We start from the raw sequence: 21,966 nt of genomic DNA on the forward strand, positions 1-21,966 counted from the left end.
AAAATCATCGCCACCACTTAGAACACCTCTTTAGATTCTAGATCCATTTTCTTTCAGGCAATGATTTTTTTTTTTTTTTAAGATTGTATTTATTTGACAGAGAGAGAGATCACAAGTAGGCAGAGAGAGAGAGAATGAGGGACTCAATCCCAGGACTCTGAGATCATGACCTAAGCCGAAGGCAGAGGCTTAACCCACTGAGCCACCCAGGCGCCCAAGGCAATGATGTTATTTACTTTCAATCTCTGTGGCCTCGGTAAAATTCACACAGAAAAAAGGCTGAATTCTGTGTCTCCACACGTACAGAGACCTGTGGCTACATAGGAAAAGGGTGACACCCTGTGGTGAGACCAGAGAATGTGTTTCTTGGTCAAAAGTATTGATGCTGATATCTTACCTTCTTATTGCTTTCCATTCCAAAGGAATATTAGTCATCTTCTGTTGTTAGAGCACAGATCAGTTCATCAGGGTATTTTCAACAATATATTTTTCTTATTAAGCTTAAAATTTCGCATAATCAAGATTACTTAGCATCCATATAAAAATATATATATAGATACATATGTCACATATATCACAAAATGCCACTCTAAAAACCCGTCCCAAGCCCATAACTCACCTCCACTTTTAGTTTTTCCCCAAATCTCTTTTCCCAGAAGTAACTGTTCCAGAGGGTCTGAATAATAATTCTTTACAGCTGTCTGTATCACATACGTTGAAAATGGTTGTAACCCATCAAGTAGGACTATCCTCTCCTGAAACTCCTGTAATTCATATTTAAAAATCAATACCTGATCTTATTTTTTTTTGTACAAAGGAGAAGAAATTGTTTAAAGGGAGAAAATAATTAAAGGATTTTTAAAAGTTAATTTGATATTGGATCATGGGAACGATCATGTTCACTGTTCTGATCTGCCCAGACCTGGGTTGCCTAATACCTCCAAAAATAAATGTCAAATGGTGGGCAGCTCTTGGTCAGTTCTGTGATGTGCTCATTTCATGTATGAAGCTCAGTTCTCAGAAGGAGATACTATTTCCTAGCACTGCATCAAACATTCAGCAAGATGGTCTGGTAAAGTTGTGACTCCTAAGATGAAGCTGGCTTAGCTCATCGTTCTTAGAGGCAATGCTTCAGAAAGTAAAAATACTTTCCTTAGACCAACGGTCCTCAACTTTGGTTGTACTTTGGAATCATCTGGAAAGTCTTAAGAAAACACTTGTGCCTTTTCCCCCTACCCCCAGAAATTCTGATTGCACTGGTCAGAGGTGAAGTGTGGACCCAGAGATTTTTAAAACTCCAATGTGTGGTCAGGTTAGAGAACCACTGCCTCGGACCCATATTCATCAGTGTGAAGACAATGGGATCAACCAGTAGCAGTAACAGAACTAGCCAGTGCCCAGTCTGGGGCAGCAAAATGATCCAAGCTGTCTCTGATATATCAGGAAGTGTAAAGAAAGGTCAAAAGAGACAAAATAAAAGGAGCTAACAAGAATCATGTGTCCTTTCGAAAAAAATATATAGTGCTTAACCTCCAACAGATGATGGTCAATTTCACCTTTTGACTTGCTTAAATAACAAGCACAGAGCAAAATATTGGACACAAATGACTCCATCACAAGGACAACTGAATCACCAATGCCAATGATGGGATGAATTGTGCCAATTAATTAATCCATTTAAGAACTATCTAGTGAAAGCCTCTAAAAGCCCACTACTATGCTAGGTGCTAAGAACACAATGACGAATAAATAGAAACATAATCCCTACATAATGGTGCATTTCACAGCATACAATAACAGACAAAAATAGAACATACCATTTTTACATTAAACATGTGCTATGGAGGAGGGGTATACAGTAATGTTCTTTCCATCTAATCATTTCTTATCCCTCAGCCTACAGTCTGTCACAGAGGCCACAAAAACACATCTCTATCACTTTCTGGGGATAATTAGTCAGGGAGGGCAATAAACCCCGTTCTTACAGGACACTCAGGAAACTGTCACTATGGCAATCCACCACTGGCCAGGGTTAATATACTTCCTTGAAGCTTAATTCCCAGACCAGACTAGAACACTATCTGCATGAATGAATCAGCTGTAAAAGTTTGCACAGTCACGTGTTTCAGAATATAATATACAAAATAATGTACTGTGAGTAAGAATTTTATTTTTTTAAAGACTTTAGTTATTTGAGAGGGGGGGACAGAGAGAGAGAGAAGGCCGGGGGGGGGGGGATAGCAGAGGGAGAGGGAGAAGCAGGCTCCGCCTCCTCAGCAGGGAGCCCAAGGCAGGGCTGGATCCTAGGACCCTGGGATCCTGACCTGAGCTGAAGGCAGACGCCTACCCACTGAGCCCCCAGGTGTCCTGAATGAGAATTTTATATCAGAAACAAGTATCTTGTGAAAAGACAAAGACCACCAGGTCCAATCTTACCAGCATTTTATATTTCAGCTCAGAGCTGGTTTTCCTGCTGTTACCTTCTTTGTAATAAACCAGGTATGTTGGAGTTGGGTTGGTGATTCCCGGGCACGAGAGGTTGGTCCTGGCAGGCGGTAATCTGATTGTGAGGCTGGTGTTACTGGTGTTAAGTATAGTCGGCTCTGCTAGATCTGAAGCTAGACGCAGTAATGCTTTATCTAAAATAATAAAAGAAGATTAAGAATATACACATACATAGATAAAAGAAGAAGAGCAGACTTATTTAACATCAAGGATAACAACATCTTTTTATAACCTAGCTGACAAGGTATGATATACTGAAGTGTTGGGTATGTTTTTTTCAGGAAAAGAAGACAAGGTTGTTTTTTGTTTTCTGTGTTTTGTGGTTTCTCCCCCCGCATACATTTTGAAGTCCTTAAAAGCCTCAGAAAAAGGGAGCACAGTAACTGATCATTGCTCAAATCTCCAGCAGGTGGCGCTAAAGTACACTGAATAATATACATAGTAGCAAAATCAAATTGACCCTCTTTTTACTTTCAAAAAAGTATTGACAGCATTATATTAATCATATTTTTTAAATTAATTCCAGTTACAAAAACTCATGCTCGTTTTAGGGCTTTTATTTTTAAGAATGTACAGGTTTATGTGTGTGTTCAATTTCAAACAGATGTTGCACGGACTTACTAAATTTTTTAAGTTTCTCAAAGTGAAAAGTGAATTATATAGCTAGTTCTGCCATAGTGCCAGACATACATTCCTAAAACTCATTGCATCATACAAAACTGCATAATAAAACCCTCAGGGTTTATGGAAGAGATAAAGTTTTAGGCACAGCACTAAAAAAACATGAGTGACACATTTCCAAAAAAGTTAGGAACTTAATAAAAAAAAATCTTAGCACACATGTACTCGTGATAAATGGTTGACCTACAAAATGCTACAATAAATACAGCACTTTACTTTTAAAAAGTCCTGAAATTTAATGCGGTGCTTTTTGATGGACTGGGAGGTCTAAAATATCCTCGGGGTGGGAGGTGGGGAGAAGACAGAAAGAAGAGAAATGATGGGAATGAGAAAAGAAAGAAGACAGAGAGAATGACAGACAAGGGTTTCCAATGTCTAAAGTTGTCTACCACAGCCCGAGCCATGGATACACATGGAGCTAAATTATGATCCAGGGCAAACAGCAATCCTACCATGCACCAATCCTAACATTTGGAGTAATGCTGAGAGTAACAAAGGGCTTTGGGTGCTCAGCCTGGAGAAGAGAGTCTGAGACTTTTCTGACCCTAAACTGGGAGAACATGCTGATTACGAGTACAATCTTATTACCTGGAAAAGGTTGCAGAACTGAACTGTAAGCCAAGATATGCTTACTCCTTTGGGCCTTCACCTGAGAGAGGATGGCCCCATTGCTTTTCTTTGCTTGGTAAATCTGCGTGCTGTCCTTTGCCGAGGAGATCCAGTAAAGAAATTCCCCATCCACAGTTAAGCTTTCAAGTGTTCTTCCTGCTCATGAAAAACATAGAATAAAGAACACAAAGAACAAATATACATAACATATGTTTCTACTCTACACAGTACGTGAAATACTTTTTCTGTATTATAATCACTAAATTTTGAATCTTTCTATCATTTCAGTGTGGAAAAAAATGCTACCTTTATTTTATGTTGTGAAGCTAAAGATTTTATAGATATTTTCTCAATTTAGCTCCATCCTAAGTCAATAAGGTAAATACTATTATTATTAGCCTCATTTTGCAGAAGTGGAAACTGAAGCTTTGAGGAGTTAAATAATCTCCTCAAGACCACAAAGTTAGTAAAGTTGAGAGCCAAGATTTACAACTTAACTTGTGTGACTCCACCTCAAACAATGCCTATTGGAAGAGAGATGTTAGATGACAGACCTAGGGCTCAGTGTCTTGCTCAATATTTTTTACCAATGATTAGGAACTAACACAGAGTAAAAATGCTTATCAAATTTGTACATGATACACGATTCTTACTGACACTAATAGGATTACTCACTGACTTAAAATTTGAAAATATAACAAAATCAGGAAATAGATTGAAATAGGAATAGGAATAGGAAATAGGAATAAATGTGATAACCTAAATTCAAGCTTAAAATCAATTCTATAAATAATAAATGAAAGAAATCTGGCTTAATAATAGTTAACATGAAAAAGATTATGGGTTTTTCAAATGGCAGGCAACCCAAAGACGTAAGGTCACTTTTAGCTCTAATAGAAGAAGACAGAGGCGGTCAGAAGCTCCCTGCACTAACCAGATCACAATGAGAGTATAAGGAGTTGTTATGGAGGCGACATTTAAGAGTATATCAAGCAACCGGAGTGAAACCACAGGAGGGTAACTAGGGCAAAGAAAGATCTAGAAGCCACATCATGTGAGGAGTAGTTCGAGATACATGAATTTTTCTTCCAACTTACTGTCATGAGCTATGACAGTAGATTCTTTATAAAGTTAGAGGTCAGAACTCAGACCAGTGAATGGGAAAAATGAGGAAAAAACTTTGGCTAAATATAGTGGGGAAATCTAATATAGAGAATTATTCCAAAAAGTTTAAAAACTTCCTTAAAAAGAAGTAGATTTTTTTTTTTTTATAAGCAGGGGCTCAAGCAAGGCTGTTTTCATAGAGGGGATTGCTTCCAACATCATGCGAGCTAAAGGATCTCTAAAGTCATTCAAATTTTCTAATTTTAGGGTTATAAACTTCAATTATGGATTCCTGCAAGACTAACCGGTTCTATACCTATAAGATAATAGCCCACTAAATAATTCTTGTGTATTAGACAATAGATTAGATTAGATGTGTATTGTTCTGACAATTGTTTAAATGGCAAGGAAGACTTTAGTTAAGACTATTGTAATACTATCACATATTGGAGGAGAGAGATGTGCTCAACTTCACATACAACAAGGTCAGCTGGGGATGCAGAGCCAACTAGCAGAATGAGGGGATCAGTGAATAGAAAATTACTAAGAGGAGACAGCAAGGATAGAAAGATTCTTGCTAAACTGGCTTATTGTGATTTTTGCTAAAGGCAAGCCTAGAACATCACAGGTGGGGAATAAAGAACTAGATCAAATACCAGGTGTGGAGGATTATCTCTAAACCGATTTAGAAGGGTTCTTGCTAAAACTAGACTCAGCAATGACAGACATGGAAGACCAATGTCAAGGTCTAGTTGAGGAAGGGCTCAGAGGAACCCAATGTTTGATCAAGAAAGAGTCTTTGTCACAGATTGAACAGAAACAAGTAAGTCTCCTAATAAGAGAAGTTCAAAACATTATCTCCAAAACCCATTGAAAGTATATTGGAATTGTTTCTCAAAGGCTCTAGGTAACATATCAACAAAACCATATGTGCAATTATAACGCAGACACACATACACACACTCATTTGCAATTTCAAAACATCACTATATAGACCAGCAATGTTCAATAGCACTTTTGATAATGGAAATATTTTATTTCTACGCTGCCCAACACAATAACCATGTGTTTTTGAGCACTTACAATGTGGCTCATGTGACTGCAGAATTAAATTTTTAATTTCAGTTAATTTTAGTTAATTTGAACTTAAATCACTTATGACTGGCGGTTACTACATTGGAGAGTGAGGAGTAGACTCTTAAGAATATATGAGAGTAGGGGCACCTGGGTGGCTCGGTTAGGTACGAGTCCAACTCTTGATTTCAGCTCAGGTCATGATCTCAGGGTCATGAAATCCAGCACAGAGTAGGGCTCCAGGCTGAGTGCAGAAGTCTGCTTGTCCCTCCCCCTCTCTTTCCCCTTTTTCTCCTCCTCTCTCTGCTCATGAACATTCTCTCTCTCTCTCTCCCTCTCTCTCTCCCTGAAATAAATAAATTTTAAGAAATAATAATATATGAGTGTATCTAGAGTGCATTTTTTCCTATTGCAGTTTCTCCTAATTAGAAGACCTCCAAATCCCTTCAGACATTTAAGTATTTCCTCCACATGCACTGCATTTCAACAAATAGACCTGTCAAGTACTGACCAACTCTTGCTGAAGGTGGAGACAATGGGACCATCACAACAGAAGTAAAGTGGGGTGCTGGTAATAAGATCATCGATACTATAGTCAGGCCTAGCTTCAAACCCCAGCTCCTCCACTAATCATGGCCCTCTGGACAAGTACCTTAGTCTTCCTCGGCCTCAGTTTCCTCATCCATAAAATGAGGACACTAACATCTACTTCATCGAGGTACTTTGAAAATTAAATGAGGTAGTACATTTGGGAGCTTGCTTAGAATATACAGTTAAGCTCAATAAATTGTAGCTCTACTGTTAATTATACAATAACTACAACAACAACAGCAACAAAGAAACCCAAGGATCCAGAAAATTTTGTGAATATTTATATACAATTTTCCTGGAAACAACTTGATTTATATTATACAGAAACAGCTGGCATTGTCCAGAGCAAATACCATGTGTATTTTCTTTTGGATATATTCTTTTTAATGGAACAGGAGGGACTACAATTACAAATGAGCATCTAAGTACACACATGGATGTCTTACCAAGCAGAGTTGGCACCATGACAACTTGCCAACACCGACATCCTTCCAGATCCATGGCCCAGATCTCTTGCCCTTTGACAAAGTATATCTGTGGTTTCTTCAGGTCGGAGGTATCAATCGTCATTGTTCCACTAAACTCGAATTGAGTAACACCACAAAAACACTGTCTCCTTCCATTTGAATGGTTTGTGGCTATAGGTGGAAGAATGCGATTCAAGGTCTGGTTGATAATACTGTAGTAGAACAGCTGAGAGCCAAAATTGGAAACTTCTGTCCAATACAGGCGACTATAGGGAAAAAAAAAAGACCCTCCAACTTAATGAATAAAACACATCATTGTGAATGTTAGTTTCCAGTGAGGATTAATCATTCCTAACAAACAGAGAGACAAATACAGCATTTGGAGAGAACATGTCCAAGTGTCCAATAACTTTCTGAGATAGAGTTGGCCACAAGCGATTTAGTTGATAGCATTTTCCCATGACTTCTCAATAACTATGTTTACAACTAAAGCCTTGGACTAAAATGACCTTGAGGTGCTATGTGCAAAGCTTTGGTTTCCTGTTGGTAATTACCATAACTTTAGGTTAGCCAAATTGTCAGTATGGGTTAAATTTACAAATTTGTGGCTCTGGGCTCATAATTTATGTGTAGAATTACTTAGTATGAATTAATACAGCTAGTCAAGAACCCTAAGTATCTTATTTTCCCATCGATGACTTCTAACATTAAATCAAAGATATTATATTAAATGTCTATTTCGTCAAGCAGAAATAGATAGTCACACTTTACATACCTTAAAAGAGGATACACAGAAAAAGAGACTATTGTTGAATTTCTATTGCTAATTTTCAGCTTTCTGGGGTATTTCACCTTATGTTCAAGATCAACATCAAATATTTGCATTCCATTTTGTGATGCTTTTTGCACAAAGTAGAGATGTCTTGAAATCCAGTCAATTGTAATAATTGTGATATCAAAAACCAGTGCACCTCGGGAAATCTTAACAACAGGTAGAAAACAGCCAAGGAGATAGTGGTCATTTTTTTTTTGTTTTCAAATTTGAGGCCTTTTCTGCAATCTACCATATTACTTACTTACTGCACTTCTTTATAATCCAAAATCTCAATAGCTCTGCACTGTGTATCATTGTATCATTGGTCCTCTTCCCACATTGTATTCTTTCTCTTGGTTAATTTCAACTACCATGACTTAAACTATAATTCATACGTCAGTGCTACAAGAACAGTAGCAAAAGCCCTCACTGAGTTACTGATTCAAACTGAATACTGAACATCTCCATATGAATGATCCCAGGAAATAGATTCATCACTTCACCCCCAAAACCTTCTTTTCTCCTGCCTACTCTATTTTTATGGATTTCCAACACTCACCTGAGGAGCAATTCTGACAAATGTGATTCATTCATGACTTCCTCCTATCATGACTGCCCATCGTGAATAAATCCCATTTATAATATGTCCCAAAGTTGTTCTCTCCTTTCTCATCTCATTTCCTGCCTACCATTTCCTGTCTGGGTTTCAGTGATGGCCTCCTAGTTGTCTAAGACATAACTTTCTCTAAATCATTATTGACATCACTAATAGAGAGGTCTTTCTGTAACCTAACTTGATCATGTGAATGACCCACTAAGTTTCTTTAATGGCTTGATGTGGTCTTCAGGATTGGCACTCCACACCCTAGCACAGTAGAAGAGGCCCATTATATTGAGGCTCCTGTCTACTTCTCCAGCTTTCCCACCTGTCCTTCACTCACCCTCACCCCCATCTCCATTCTAAGCTCACTCTATTTACAGACTCCTAAATATGGTATGGCTCTGTTGTTTCCCTGTCTTTACACTTACTACCCCCTCATCTTTTCCCACCTTCACCTGTATCATCTTCTTTGTACCCATCATGCCTTTCCATTATACCACCACCTCTCCAACCTGCACTGATACCCATTTTCTGTCATACCACCACATCCTACCCTCAGCCTGGTATGATGCTGTCTTCTGTCTGTCTGCTGTATCCAGTGAATGCCACCACATTCCCAGCATTGTGCTCAGGCCTCCCCTAGATTATCTCATTTAATCTTCGCAGGAGCCATATGACCAGATACCACATAGTCAGTAGTTAAATAACTTGCTGATGGCCAGATCTAGTAAGTGGGGAAGCCAATTAAATTCTAAATTTCAGATCCCAAAGCTCACACATTAATTACTATACAGTACTATATTCCTAGTGTCAGACTCATACCAGACTGGATTTGTTCAAGGACTGTGATTTTTTTTTACCCCTCTATCCCAGGAACTAACACAGTGCCTTAAACCAAATAATTATTTGCTAGATTAATCTTGAATGACATTTGCCCAAAATCTAATCTCTGTTTATCTGTGGCTAAATAATTAGACAACATCTGTCCTTATCAACCATTCTAATCTTAATGTCTCAACCACTGACCAGCCATTTTAATTACAGGGTAGTGTGGTATGCAAATTATCCATGTCTTTCTTTCCAGAATAGTTTACATAGTGAGATACCTCAGAAGTGGACCTGTTATGCATGTTCAGAAGGTAAAGTGAGTCTCCTTGAGCATAATACCCCATTCCGTCATCAGCTGTGTAGCCCATGCTACTGATGTCTCTTTCTGTTGAAAATGTCCATACAATTTGATTTTGATCCATATCTAATAAAACTATCTTGCTGTCAAAAAGAGTTACGAGGTATGGAAATGGGGTGATTTCTGAAAACAAGAAACGGAACACTTAGAATATGTATAAGGAAAAAACATCTTTGGTTTGGCAAAATCTCTTGATTCACAAGCAGACTATTCTGAAATCCATGGGTCTCCTCTGGGGTCGTCTACTGTTCCAGTCTTGGTCAACACTGCACAGGCACCTTATGCTTAGGCTTATTTAAACATGTTCATGGATGATAAAAATTGATTATTTGACTTTAACTTCAGCTCAGAGACAGTATTCATATCCTGAGCATACCCAGGGTCAAGAATGTTGTTAAAACACTAGCTGTTTTTTACACAGTGTTTGGTAATAAATACCTGCTGTTTTGGACTTTACTATGTCAGAAAATGGTCCAGGTCCTTTGGATGTGAAGACTCGAACCTAAAGAAAGAAAAAGATACCAAGAAAATGGCATTCAGTGGTGTGCTCAATGATAATAATTCCATTCTGAAACTGATAGATTATTGAAGATTTCACTTCATAATTCTGATTATGAATAGGTTTTTTTTTCAAGTTTTTATTTAAATTCCAGTTAGTTCGAGATAAACCACGAGAGACTGTGGACTCTGAGAAACAAACTGAAGTTTTTGGAGGAGAGAGGGATGGGGGATTGGGTGAGCCTGGTGGTGGGTATTAAGGAAGGCACATATTGCATGGAGCACTGGGTGTGGTGCATAAACAATGAATCTTGGAACACTGAAAAAATTAAATTAAATTAAAATAGAAATAAATAATATAATATAAAATAAATTCCAGATAGTTAACGTACAGTGTAATATTTTTCAGTAGTAGAATTTAGTGACCCATCACTTACATACAACACCCAGCACTCATCACAATTATCCTCCTTAGTGCCCATTACCCATTTAGCCCATCACCAACCACCTTCCCTCCAGCAACCCTCAGTCTGTCCTCTACAGTTAAGAGTTTCTTATGGTTTGCCTCCCTCTCCTTTTCTTCCCCTTTCCCCTATGTTTGTCTGTTGTGTTCTTAAATTCCACATGAGTGAAATCATATGGCATTTTTCTTTCTCTGACTGAATAGTTTCAAATAGTTACTTCCATTCAAGTATAAAGCAATAAATCACTAAGAGGTAAATATTGCCTCACATTCATGCTGGTGGTTTGTTTTTTATTGTTGTTGATCTTTTTGTCTAAAAAAGTATGAAGTAGGGGCACCTGGGTGGCTCAGTGGGATAAGTTTCTGCTTTCAACCCGGGTCATGATCTCAGGGTCCTGGGATCGAGCCCCGGCTCTCTGCTCCCCAGGGAGCCTTCCCCCCTCTCTCCCTGCCTGCTGCCTCTGCCTACTTGTGGTCTCTCTCCCTCTCTGTCAAATAAATAAAATCTTCAAAAAAAAAAAAAAAGTATGAAGTAATGGCACAAATCTCCACTGCAAAAGATTTGAATTTCTAAGAAAAGTTTTAGCTATTTTCAAAATTTTCTGTAGAACATTTAACAGAAACAAAACTATGCATATTATGGCAAATTTCCACTTACTGTGAAATAAACAACTAGAAGCTTTAAATAACTAAATTTACTATACTTTTAAAAAAGGAGATTTAGAAAAGGAAAATAATAAGAAAGTAATAGTAATAAACAGGATAAATATAAATATATAAATAGAAATAGAAATAAATAATAGAAATAATAATTAAAACTTACATTTGAAAATAAATTGTGCATCTCAAACCACTTTACATACATTATCTCTTTCGAGCCTCACAACTACTAAGAGCAGAAACCAGACAAAATCTCAGTTAAACCTAAGTAACTAATCCACAATGACACATGCAAAAACTGACATAAAAACCAAGTCTTCTGAGGGCTGTATAGTTTCTTCCCACTGTGCCGCCCTGCATCCTAGTACCAAAGCTTTTTAAAAACAGTTTTTATTACATGTTTTTTCTTGTGTAGTAAATTACTTCCACTTCCAAACCTTGCATATGTACAATAGCCTGTAAAGAAAACTAACGTCCATAATGATGGACCCAAAGGGAAGATCCTCAAGTACCCTTTCAATCAACAAAGCATTAGATTGTTTTTATATATTTCTAGTGTTAAATATATTTTACCATATTATACATACTACTCTCTGTATATGTGTGTGTATGATGCTACACACATATACCAAGCCATCTTCACCTTTGCACAAGGCCATGTTAAGTGAAACTCATGCATACCCATGCATATCACTTTGTGTGGTTTTGTGGTGGCTGAGATCTGAAGCTCTGTGTAACAGACAGATACACTTAACCAGGATATTTCTTTAACCAGAACACACATAAATCTTTACCAGTGGGAATGTGTGTTATCTTTAACTTTTATGCACAACTTTTTTGATTTGTCTATGTAGACCTAATTTGTTAACAAAATAATTTTTAAATTAGGACTTTACAAAAAGAAACTAGATCCTCAGGAAGCTCAGATCTCTAAAATATTTCCCAAAGCATTATGTTCCCCAAGAAGTAATGGAAAATGGCTCTAAATATGTACAACATTGTCACCAACTTTCTATTTAATGAAGATATGAAAATCATCAAGCCATCTACTGTAGGTAGAAAGCTATCTCATATGAGAGTTAAAAGACAAAAATGAGGTGGGGGTAGCTTTTTATTCTTGCCTCCCATTCTCTCTCACTTTCTCCTCTATCAGCAGCCAAAAAGTAACTTTGAGCTGTCAACCACCTAGACCCTCAGTTTTTATTTCCATGGGTAGCTCCAAGTTGGGACATCCAGAGGACTCACAATAGTGAATCATCCAGTGGAAAGGACTCTAGAAGTTGGACTATAGCACACCACTTCCTAGCCACACAGCATTAGTAACTCACCAATACACCCAGAGACCTGGATTTTCTCTTCACAGTCCATAAGAGGATCAAATGAGATAAGGAATATAAAAGTTATCTACTGTGGTCCATGGCCTATAGTGATCACAGAAGAAATAATGGTCTGTTCTGAATCTGAAAGCCAGAAAGTTGTCAAGATGTCCTTTACCCTAGCTGTCCCCTCTCCCCTCTGTGTCCTCATTACCCACTTGATTCCATGATCACAGTGGACTCCAAATTATTGACAGAGTGGCCGAATTCCTAACTTAGTCCTTTAATCAATCTTAAAACCCTCATTTCCCTGTTTTTATTCATACCTGGAAGGCAACAGTGTACCCAGGACTCATGCCTTCAAGCTGAAAAGACATCTCTGAGGGAGTTGTGTTGACAGCGATCCAGTCTTCGAATGTTTCATTTGTGTCTGTCTGGTTGGATATTTGATAGAAAATTTCAAATCTTGTTAACACACCGTTTTCATGCTTAGGCTTATTCCATCGAAATTCCACCACAACTTCATTCTGGTTATGGTATTTTCCACTTGGTAATACAAATACCCTGGGGTTCTGTGGTGCTGATGGAACTGCAAAGCAGAGACACAGATAAGGTAGACAAGAATGAAAGGTTGACTTTTTACCATTCATGGTGAGGGTGTGGAGAAGCTTAGTAATAAGTACTTCTCATTCCAGACCACTGGAGTGCATCTATCTTGTTCTTAAAGATCTTCAGGAGAGAATATTCCACAGATTTCTTCACGAACCTATCCTGATATTTCATCAAATCTTTCTTATCTTCAACCCAAATCCGTCTTGCCAGCACTTAGGTCCATCTTTCTCATCTGTGCCTCATCACCCTCATCTGGAGGGTGGCTGATTCTCCTTATAAAATACAATATTTACTCTCATCTTGACACAGTGATTCAGCTGGTGGTGGAAAGGGCAGTCACAGGAAGCAAGGTAGGAACTCGGTCCAGCCTTTAGCCAGTTCAGGATGTAACATGAAGTATATGACGGATCCAGGTACTCTCACCTTGAATCCTCCCCAGCAGTAAGGAGTACCCCCCAAGAGTACGGTTTGGGGTTACCATTAATCCTAGAGTCAAACCAAGAAATTTAGTCTCTCCCACTCCTTCAGTGAATTTATCTTCCTCTTAATCAAGAAAAATTCCTCTGCCTGATGTCTTTGTCATTTCATCTAAGATGCCTGTCTTCTGTCTTCTGACTCCTCTACAAGGTCCCCTTCCACTCTCCACTCCAATCACGTCACTTCTCAATGTTTGACACTCACATCATTATGCAGTCCCCAGGCCTGCTTACACTGTGCTCACATGGGATACATTTTCTTGCATCATCTCGCAGAGCCCAGCTAGAATTCCCCCTCCCCAAAGGCCTTCAGTGACCATACCAGTCCATGAGCACTGCGCTCTCCTTCTTAGGAGATGGTATAGATGAAGCTTGATACAGATGAAGCTTTCCATCTTGTCTATTTGCTCTGTGCCATTGCAACTCAATTTTCACGGTCTCATTTCTATTATCATTGGAAACATGTGTTTATCTCAACTGTGTTACGTGCTCCATCAGAGAAAGCATCTTTTCTTATTCCTTGTTAAATCCCCACAAATCTAGGGGTGCCTGGGTGGCTCAGTGGGTTAAGGCCTCTGCCTTCAGCTCGGGTCATGGTCTCGGGGTCCTGGGATCGAGCCCTGCATCTGGCTCTCTCTGCTCATCAGGGAGCCTGCTTCCCCCTCTCTCTCTGCCTGCCTCCCTGCCTATTTGTGATCTCTGTCTGTAAAATAAATAAATAAAATCTTTAAAAAAAGAAAAATCACAATATCACGCTCTTTAAAAAAAAATCCCCTCAAATCTAGTATAAGACTGGCGCACAGTAAGTGCTTAATAAATATTTGTCAATTTGAATAATTTCCCAACTATATTGTAAATTTCCTGAAGGCAAAGGCCAGCTCTTTTCTTTTTTTTTTTTTATTGCCCCCAACATCCAGCAGAGTGCTGATGACCCTAGCCCCTGTGCATCCCCTGACAGATGCAGACAAAGCCATTTCCACAGAAGAATTCGACCAAAGCTGATATCCCAAGACAATCTCAAAGAGAGCATACCTGGATCCAAATGCTAACTGCTCCAGAACCTGCCCAGGCTCCACTATGTTCCTGTTATGAGACTTATGGATAAATATCATTGAAAGAATCTTTGCAGTTAAAAAACCACAGTGGTGGGGCACCTGGGTGGCTCAGTGGCTTGGGCCTCGGCCTTCAGCTCAGGTCATGGTCTCAGGGTCCTGGGATCGAGCCCTACATCGGGCTCTCTGCTTGGCAGGGAACCTGCTTCCCCTTCTCTCTCTGCCTGTCTCTCTGCCTAGTTGTGATCTCTGTCTGTCAAATAAATAAATAAAATCTTAAAAAAAAAAAAAACCCACAATAGTGAATGGATATCTATGCTTACTGAGCTCTCACTATACCTGCCAGGTCCTGTGCTAATATGCTGATATTAAATAAATCAATAGGATACTATCATTGACCACATTTGCAGAAATGACCGAAAGGAGATTTGATCAAACTACAGCAAAAAGTCTGGATTAAGTTCCAGCCCTGCCACTTAACTAGTTATGCAACATTAGGGAGCCACCGGGATTCTGGTTTCTCATTTGCATAAATGAGATAATAACACCTGTCCTACCTTCCTCAGAGCAGGGTGAGGGTCAAACGAAAGGATGAAATGATGTTTCTGACACATGATAGGTATGCAACAAATGTTTAATAAAGGAGTGATACACATAAATGTGCTTTGCATATTTTATAGCAATACACATATAAAGATATGACTAGTATTCTTTTTAAAAGATATACCAAAGAGAAACATTAAATTTAGACAAATCAGTTATTCATCTTTGGAAGACTCTAAGCTACTATCCATGAGAACTTCTACCGGCAAGCCTGCCTTCCATGAAACTGTCTCTGCTGTTATATGCCCATTTTCCTTATCAGGTGTTTCACAAATTTCCTGAAATTTCTGCATCAGATATATTATGATAAACAAGCAAAACAGTATCTAAGAAATCTTTGATATGTGCTTTTGGAATAAATTATTCAGATTTATTTTAATGGTGCTATTCTAATCTCCAAAGTCATTAAAAGGGTCTTTTTTTTTTAATTAGTAGCTATTTACTCTAGGTCATAGAAAGTGAGGTTCTTCCTTTTGTAAAAGAGATTTTGACCCATGTACCTGTTTCTGGTGCTCGAAGTGACAGAGATGTTTTGGGGCCTTTTCCCCAGTACGTATAAGGAGTGACAGAGAGATTAAAGAAGGCAAAAGGCTCCAGACCTTCCACAGTAAATACAGGTGAAAGCTGTTGTTCACTAGCCAGGAACTAAAATATAAGAAAAAAAAAACCACATTATTTTCTTAGTGAGAGAATCATAAAATCCTTTATTCCTAATTAACCAAAATCCCCAAAACTCTGGTTCACATGTAAAGTCAAAACCTGCAATTTTGGAAATGCTAATGTTGGTCAGTTCCATGTGGTTCCACACAGACCAGTTAAAATGTATCTAACAAACCAGCTGTTACCACTAACCCCAAAATGGTCAGAGACTGGCTATAAACAAGGGCTCTCGGGAAAAATAACCAAATGTATGGGAACAACAAAGGAAATAGACAGGCTTGGCTAAATGGAAGAAGCACAAATCAGTGCAGGCAGGGCTGATGCAAATGGTACAGACTGCTTAAGAAGTGGAAGCTACTAGAACCCACACTATACCTTAGATAGAGAACTGAATTCCACACTGTAGAAAATTACACCCCAGTCCACTGCTGGGGGAGCATTCCACAGGATTTGAAAACTTGAAGCATTCCCTTCGATCCTAAATGAAGACTCTTGAACAGAATCTGGGATAACCTTGGGGGTAATGGAAAAGTTGCCTATGGGATGAAAGAAATAATAGAGGGGAAAAGAATTTAAGATTCTCAATCATCATAGAAAACATGGAAAAATAATGGAAGTTACTAATAATTGGTACCAAAACGAAATTTCCTTTCCTTCAATATATCCTGAAATTTTTCTTTACCTGTTACATGCTGCAAATTTGGTTAAGAGTGAATTGACCAATGGAAACTACTAAAGCCTTTTTCTTTTTAAGACATAATTTTTGGGCATCTAGGTGGCTCGGTTGGTTGAGCAACTGCCTTCGGCTCAGGTCATGATCCCAGAGTCCCAGGATCAAGTCCCGAGTAAGGCTCCCGGCTCCATGGGGAGTCTGCTTCTCCCTCTGACCTTCTCCCCACTCATGCTCTCTCTCACTGTCTTTTCCTCAAATAAATAAATAAAATCTTTTTTAAAAAAAGACATAATTCTTAAGAAAAAAAATCCCAACCTAAACATTTATTTAATAAAAAATTTAGAGGGGAGTGGGTAAACAGGAATAAAATCTTGTACCTGGCAGAGGCTTGAGGGAACTCTGAATAATTGTGAACTGATTAAATGGGGCTGGTTCCAAAACCGAAACACTGGCTCTCTGACCTATTTCCTGAGCTGCGATAATCTTAAAGCCATTGATCCAGAAGAGCCGACCACTATAGTACATCAGTGTGTTCTGGGAAATTTCCGAGGTACTCCAGGCTGCAAATTCTGTGATGTTGGTCTCCCCAGAGCTGCGAAGACATGAAACCAATTAGCATGTGTACCTAAAGTGAAGGGAAAAGGCTGGTACATGCCTTACTGGAGAGAATATGTGTTTGTGAGAGTGTATGTTTGTGTATACAAAAACAAAAAGGAAATACTTTCCAACAATAATCATTGCTATCTTTAGTTCCATAGAAAATTGATTTTTTTGCATTTTTGTTCAAGTATACCTAAAGCAAATTTTCTAGAACTTTTCTTCTTAAAGTGATATTGCAATGGCAAGAGGATACACAGGTTTTAACAAATACTTTCAATTCTTGGAAGTACCCTCAATATTGACTGCTTTTTCCTCATTGTGCCGTGCCTCCTTCCTATAGTCGGTTAGTTGCCTTCCTTATTTGCCATTCATCATTCTAGCATGTTTGGTTCTTCACTTTATACTATTCACAATTATTCTTCAGTGATACTCATTAAGCTCTTCAGCTTATTCAAAATGCTCCTTTTCAGACTGGGGGATTCAAGTTAACGGACTATTACTTAAACTGATTTTACAGTTTTTTTCTCAATGACAGAATTTTACAATTTTTATTTTAAAAATCTGCTTGGTGGTTTCTCATATTACTCCAGTTGCCTAGTACTCAATAAATAAAAACTATCTCAGTGATGTTTAGCCTTTCAATGACTTTTTTTCTTTTAATGATGTTTCTAAAGCTTTTTAGCATTGACATGCCCTTCTTTAGAAAGTATTGAAGTACGGTGTTTAAAATCAAAATACATACAAATTTTGATCTGTAAATTTCACAATACCTCCCTGACAAAACTGAAACTACCTACGGGGACCATAACTGGAAACTGGGAACCTTATAAAGAAGTATACTCACAAGGACTATTCTCATCATCCTTTTTCTAGTAAAATACTCTATTTATACCTTCACAGTTATGAAAACAGTATCTGATTCGTTTTTTGGACTTTCACCCACTAGCCTAATTTTACACCTTGTTATTTTTCTCATTAGAACTTTCCAGCAACCTTGTGTAATACATAAAACCAAATTCCAAATGGAAGGAACCTCACCAAGTGGGATGCACGTGGTCTGAAGAGGCCAGCTTCCTCTGGACCACCCACAGAGCTGCTGCAGCCTGTATCCTGTGAACTCATTTGTGTTAGTTTTGCTCACCAGGTTCTTTGTTTCAGCATTCCCAAAATAGTCCCCAGGACAGATTTCCCCGTCAGGTGAGACTGGATAGCCCTCAGTTGCTACTGGCTTAGATTGCCCCTCATATCCAGCTGATGTCTCCTCCCCTGTAAAAATCTCCTGAGCTAACCAGGAAATTCTTGACCTCCAATGTTCACAGCACAACATCAGCAAAACCTCTTCACTTTCAGGAGGTCAGTATGGGGCTTCCTTCCACCTGAAATTTTAAACCCTTCGGTCTTCAGCAATAAGTGAAGCTGGATTTAAATCAAAGCTCAACAGGAAAGTCATAAAAAGACAAATTCTTCCATGATACTATGAAGTTGTGTATGGAGGTCAGCTGAGGCTACTAGGCTGAAGGTTCATTCATTTACTCATCCATGCAACAAATGTTCTGTGCCTAGTTCTGTGTTAGTCACCAAGAATGCAGTGGTAAATAAAACAAATACAATCCCCGCCCTCACAGCATGCACAGGCTAGCAGAAAAGGCAGTCCCGTAGAAGATGAGCAAACAACAGCCCTGCTGAACAGCACTGTAAGAAGAAAGGTGGAGTGGGTTCCTGAACAAGGAGACTTACTAGGGTCTGGTCAGAAAAAGTGTTTCTTAAAGAACAATGTTTAAACTGAGCCATGCAGATGGAATACCAGTTAACCAAAGGAACTGAGTCTGGGAACATATCAGATAAAGGGGAACAGCAAGGGCGTTGGCTCCTTTGGAGTAACGTAATCAGTCCTGACATAACTAAATACATCTGAACTTTTGATAGGGGCACCCTCTTGAACTTCCAAGTCAGATATGTTGTTATACTTGTAACTGATTCATTCTTTTATAAACTGAAGGGAATGGACGGACATAGGAGAGGAAAGAGCAATTTCGAGAGTAGCTCCACTACGGTTGGTGAGTTCAGAATATACTGAGTCGCAGCCAACAGCTCATCTCATCTTTACTACGAGCCCGAGCTGTGACTGCCTAACGTACTAGCCACAAACCACATGCGATTACTGAATAGTGAATATGACGGAGGAACTGAATTTTTCATGTTATTTAATTTCAATTAATTTAGGTTAAGTTTTAAAATTAATATTTGACTCATATATTATGAACCATATGTTTGATTTATTAGAAAAATTTTAAGTATTTGAAAAACTTGGGCATATAAACCAACTTTTTCAACTGTAAATTTTATAAAATCTCAACACAGATCAAGTATTTCCTATGAAAACTTAATGTACGAGTTGAGATGTGCTGTATATGTAAAATGCACTCTGGATATTCAAGAACTAATATGAATTAATAATTTACCTGTATCTTTTTACTTTTTTCAATGAGTCAACCAGGAAATTTACAGTTACATATGTGGTTCATATTATATTTTTATTAGTGCTGAGCTAAACTAAAGAAAAGGAACTTAAAATGTAGAAGAAGGAATCTAGGCTATATAGAAGAAAAAATTCTTTACTTGTAAGATGTTCTGGAATCCCTCTCTTTCTGTACAACTTTTATTTCCTGATATGATAAAAAAAGGCAAGACTTACTTGGAGGGCAAATGTGCCTATCCATGGCCAAGCGCTGCTGCACTTGATTGTGAAAGCATACACAGAAACATTATTAACTTTTAGATGAGGAAATGTATTTTTAAAGGAGAAACCTCCTTTCTCTACCTATTCAATGATATCAATTCTCTGGATGCTCAAGGAGCTGGGCTCTCATCAAACACCAGCTAACCAGCCCTCCAGGATATACAGACACAGAATGAATCATAATCCTTCAGGACACTACCACTTTAAATATATTATCTTAGATTCTTTTGGCAATCAGATTACCAGTACCTTAACGTTTCCAAGGAAAAGAACAACCAGTTTTCTGTGGCTCACAGGCGGGAAAAAAGCCAAAGCTGAATGCCATAGTAGATATGAAAAACTTGGTTACTCAGATTGTTGTGTATTTGCTTATACACACTATATGTTTGTATACATATTCAGATATGTATATTCCTTTTTCATTGTCTCTATGATTAAGAGTTTTTCCAGTAACCAAAAAAATGAATCTTTTAATCTAAAAGTAGTCTTGTCATTGTCTTCATGTAGCAGGAGTTCTTTGCCTTTTTAAGATTAGGCTCCCTGAAAATTGATGAAAAGCATGGATCCTCAAGTTCAGAGTACTCATACACATTCTGAAGCCCTCCAAACTCCCTGGGATCCAAGAACCCAATATTAGAAAACTCTACCCTAGAGCAGGTACATGCAAAAGAATAAAACTGGACCACTTTCTTACACCATACACAAATTCACAGTGGATTAAAGACCTAAATGTGAGACATAAAACCATAAAAATCCTAGAAAAGAGCACAAACAGTAATTTCTCTGACATTGGCCATAGCAACATTTTTCTAGATATGTCTCCTGAGGAGAGGGAAATAAAAGCAAAAATAAATTATTGGGACTACATCAAAATAAAAAGCTTCTGCACAGTGAAGGAAATAATCAACAAAACTAAAAGACAACCTACTGAATGGGAGAAGATATTTGCAAATAATCTAATTTGCAAATTAAGGGTTAGTATCCAAAACATATAAAAAGCTGATACAACTCAATACCTAAAACACAAATAATCTAGTTAAAAAATAGGCAGAAGACATGAACAGACATTTCTCCAAAGAAGACATACATACGGCCAACAGACACATGAAAAGGTGCTCAGCATCACTTACCAGAGACACACAGATCAAAACTACAACGAGATATCACCTCACACTTATCAGATGGCTAAAATAAAAAACACAAGCAACAACAAGTGTTGGCAAGGACATTGGAAAAAAGGAACCCTCAGGCACTGTTAGTGGAAATGCAAACTAGTGCAGTCACTATGGAAAGCATATGGAGTTTCCTCAAAAAATTAAAAATAGAACTACTCTAAGATCCAATAATCGCACTACTGGGTATTTACCCAAAGAATAGAAAAACACTAATTCAAAAGGATATGTGCACCCCTATGTTTACTGCAGCATTATTTACAATAGCCAAATTATGAAAACAGTCCAAGCATCCATCAATAGATGAATGGATAAAAAGATACATATATCATGCAATATTATTCAGCCATAAAAGGAATTAAATCTTGCAACAACATGGATAGACCTAGAAAGTATAATGCTAAGCAAAATAAGTCAGTCAGAAAAAGACAAATACCATATAATCTCATTCATATTAAGGAATTTAAGAATTAAAACAAATGAACAAAGGGAAAAAAGAGAAAGTGAGAGAGACAAACCAAGGAACCGACTCCTAACTGTAGAAAACAAACTGATGGTTACGAGACAGGAAGTGTGTGGGGGATGGGTGACATAGGTGATAGGGATTAAAGACTATGCTTATCACCATGATAAAATTGTTACATCACTGTATTGCACACCTGAAACTAATATAACATTAATATGTTAACTATACTGGAATTAAAATTAAAAACCTAATAAAAATGAAAAAAAAAAAAAAAAAAGAGGGGCGCCTGGGTGGCTCAATGGGTTAAACCTCTGCCTCCGATCATGATCCCAGAAAGCCCCGC

The 21,966-nt window shown here is 38.1% G+C and overlaps 1 protein-coding gene across 2 annotated transcripts in view; it reads right to left on the reverse strand.

Moving 5' to 3' along the window:
* Positions 1 to 21,966, reverse strand: part of ROS1 (ROS proto-oncogene 1, receptor tyrosine kinase) — a 111,293-nt gene that overhangs the window by 42,441 nt on the left and 46,886 nt on the right. For both annotated transcript variants that reach the window (XM_032862387.1, XM_032862388.1), the window contains exons 19-29: positions 17,023 to 17,237; positions 16,348 to 16,508; positions 15,813 to 15,957; positions 12,896 to 13,158; positions 10,071 to 10,134; positions 9,553 to 9,755; positions 7,807 to 8,012; positions 7,011 to 7,297; positions 3,775 to 3,951; positions 2,437 to 2,639; positions 620 to 764 (exon numbers count right to left, since the gene is read on the reverse strand). In XM_032862387.1, coding sequence (XP_032718278.1) covers positions 620 to 764; positions 2,437 to 2,639; positions 3,775 to 3,951; positions 7,011 to 7,297; positions 7,807 to 8,012; positions 9,553 to 9,755; positions 10,071 to 10,134; positions 12,896 to 13,158; positions 15,813 to 15,957; positions 16,348 to 16,508; positions 17,023 to 17,237 — 2,069 coding nt within the window. The remainder of the gene's footprint in view (positions 1 to 619; positions 765 to 2,436; positions 2,640 to 3,774; positions 3,952 to 7,010; positions 7,298 to 7,806; positions 8,013 to 9,552; positions 9,756 to 10,070; positions 10,135 to 12,895; positions 13,159 to 15,812; positions 15,958 to 16,347; positions 16,509 to 17,022; positions 17,238 to 21,966) is intronic.

Source organism: Lontra canadensis, unplaced genomic scaffold, assembly GCF_010015895.1.
Source record: "Lontra canadensis isolate GAN:19392208 unplaced genomic scaffold, GSC_riverotter_1.0 scaffold23, whole genome shotgun sequence".
In the NCBI taxonomy this organism is placed as follows: domain Eukaryota; kingdom Metazoa; phylum Chordata; class Mammalia; order Carnivora; family Mustelidae; genus Lontra; species Lontra canadensis.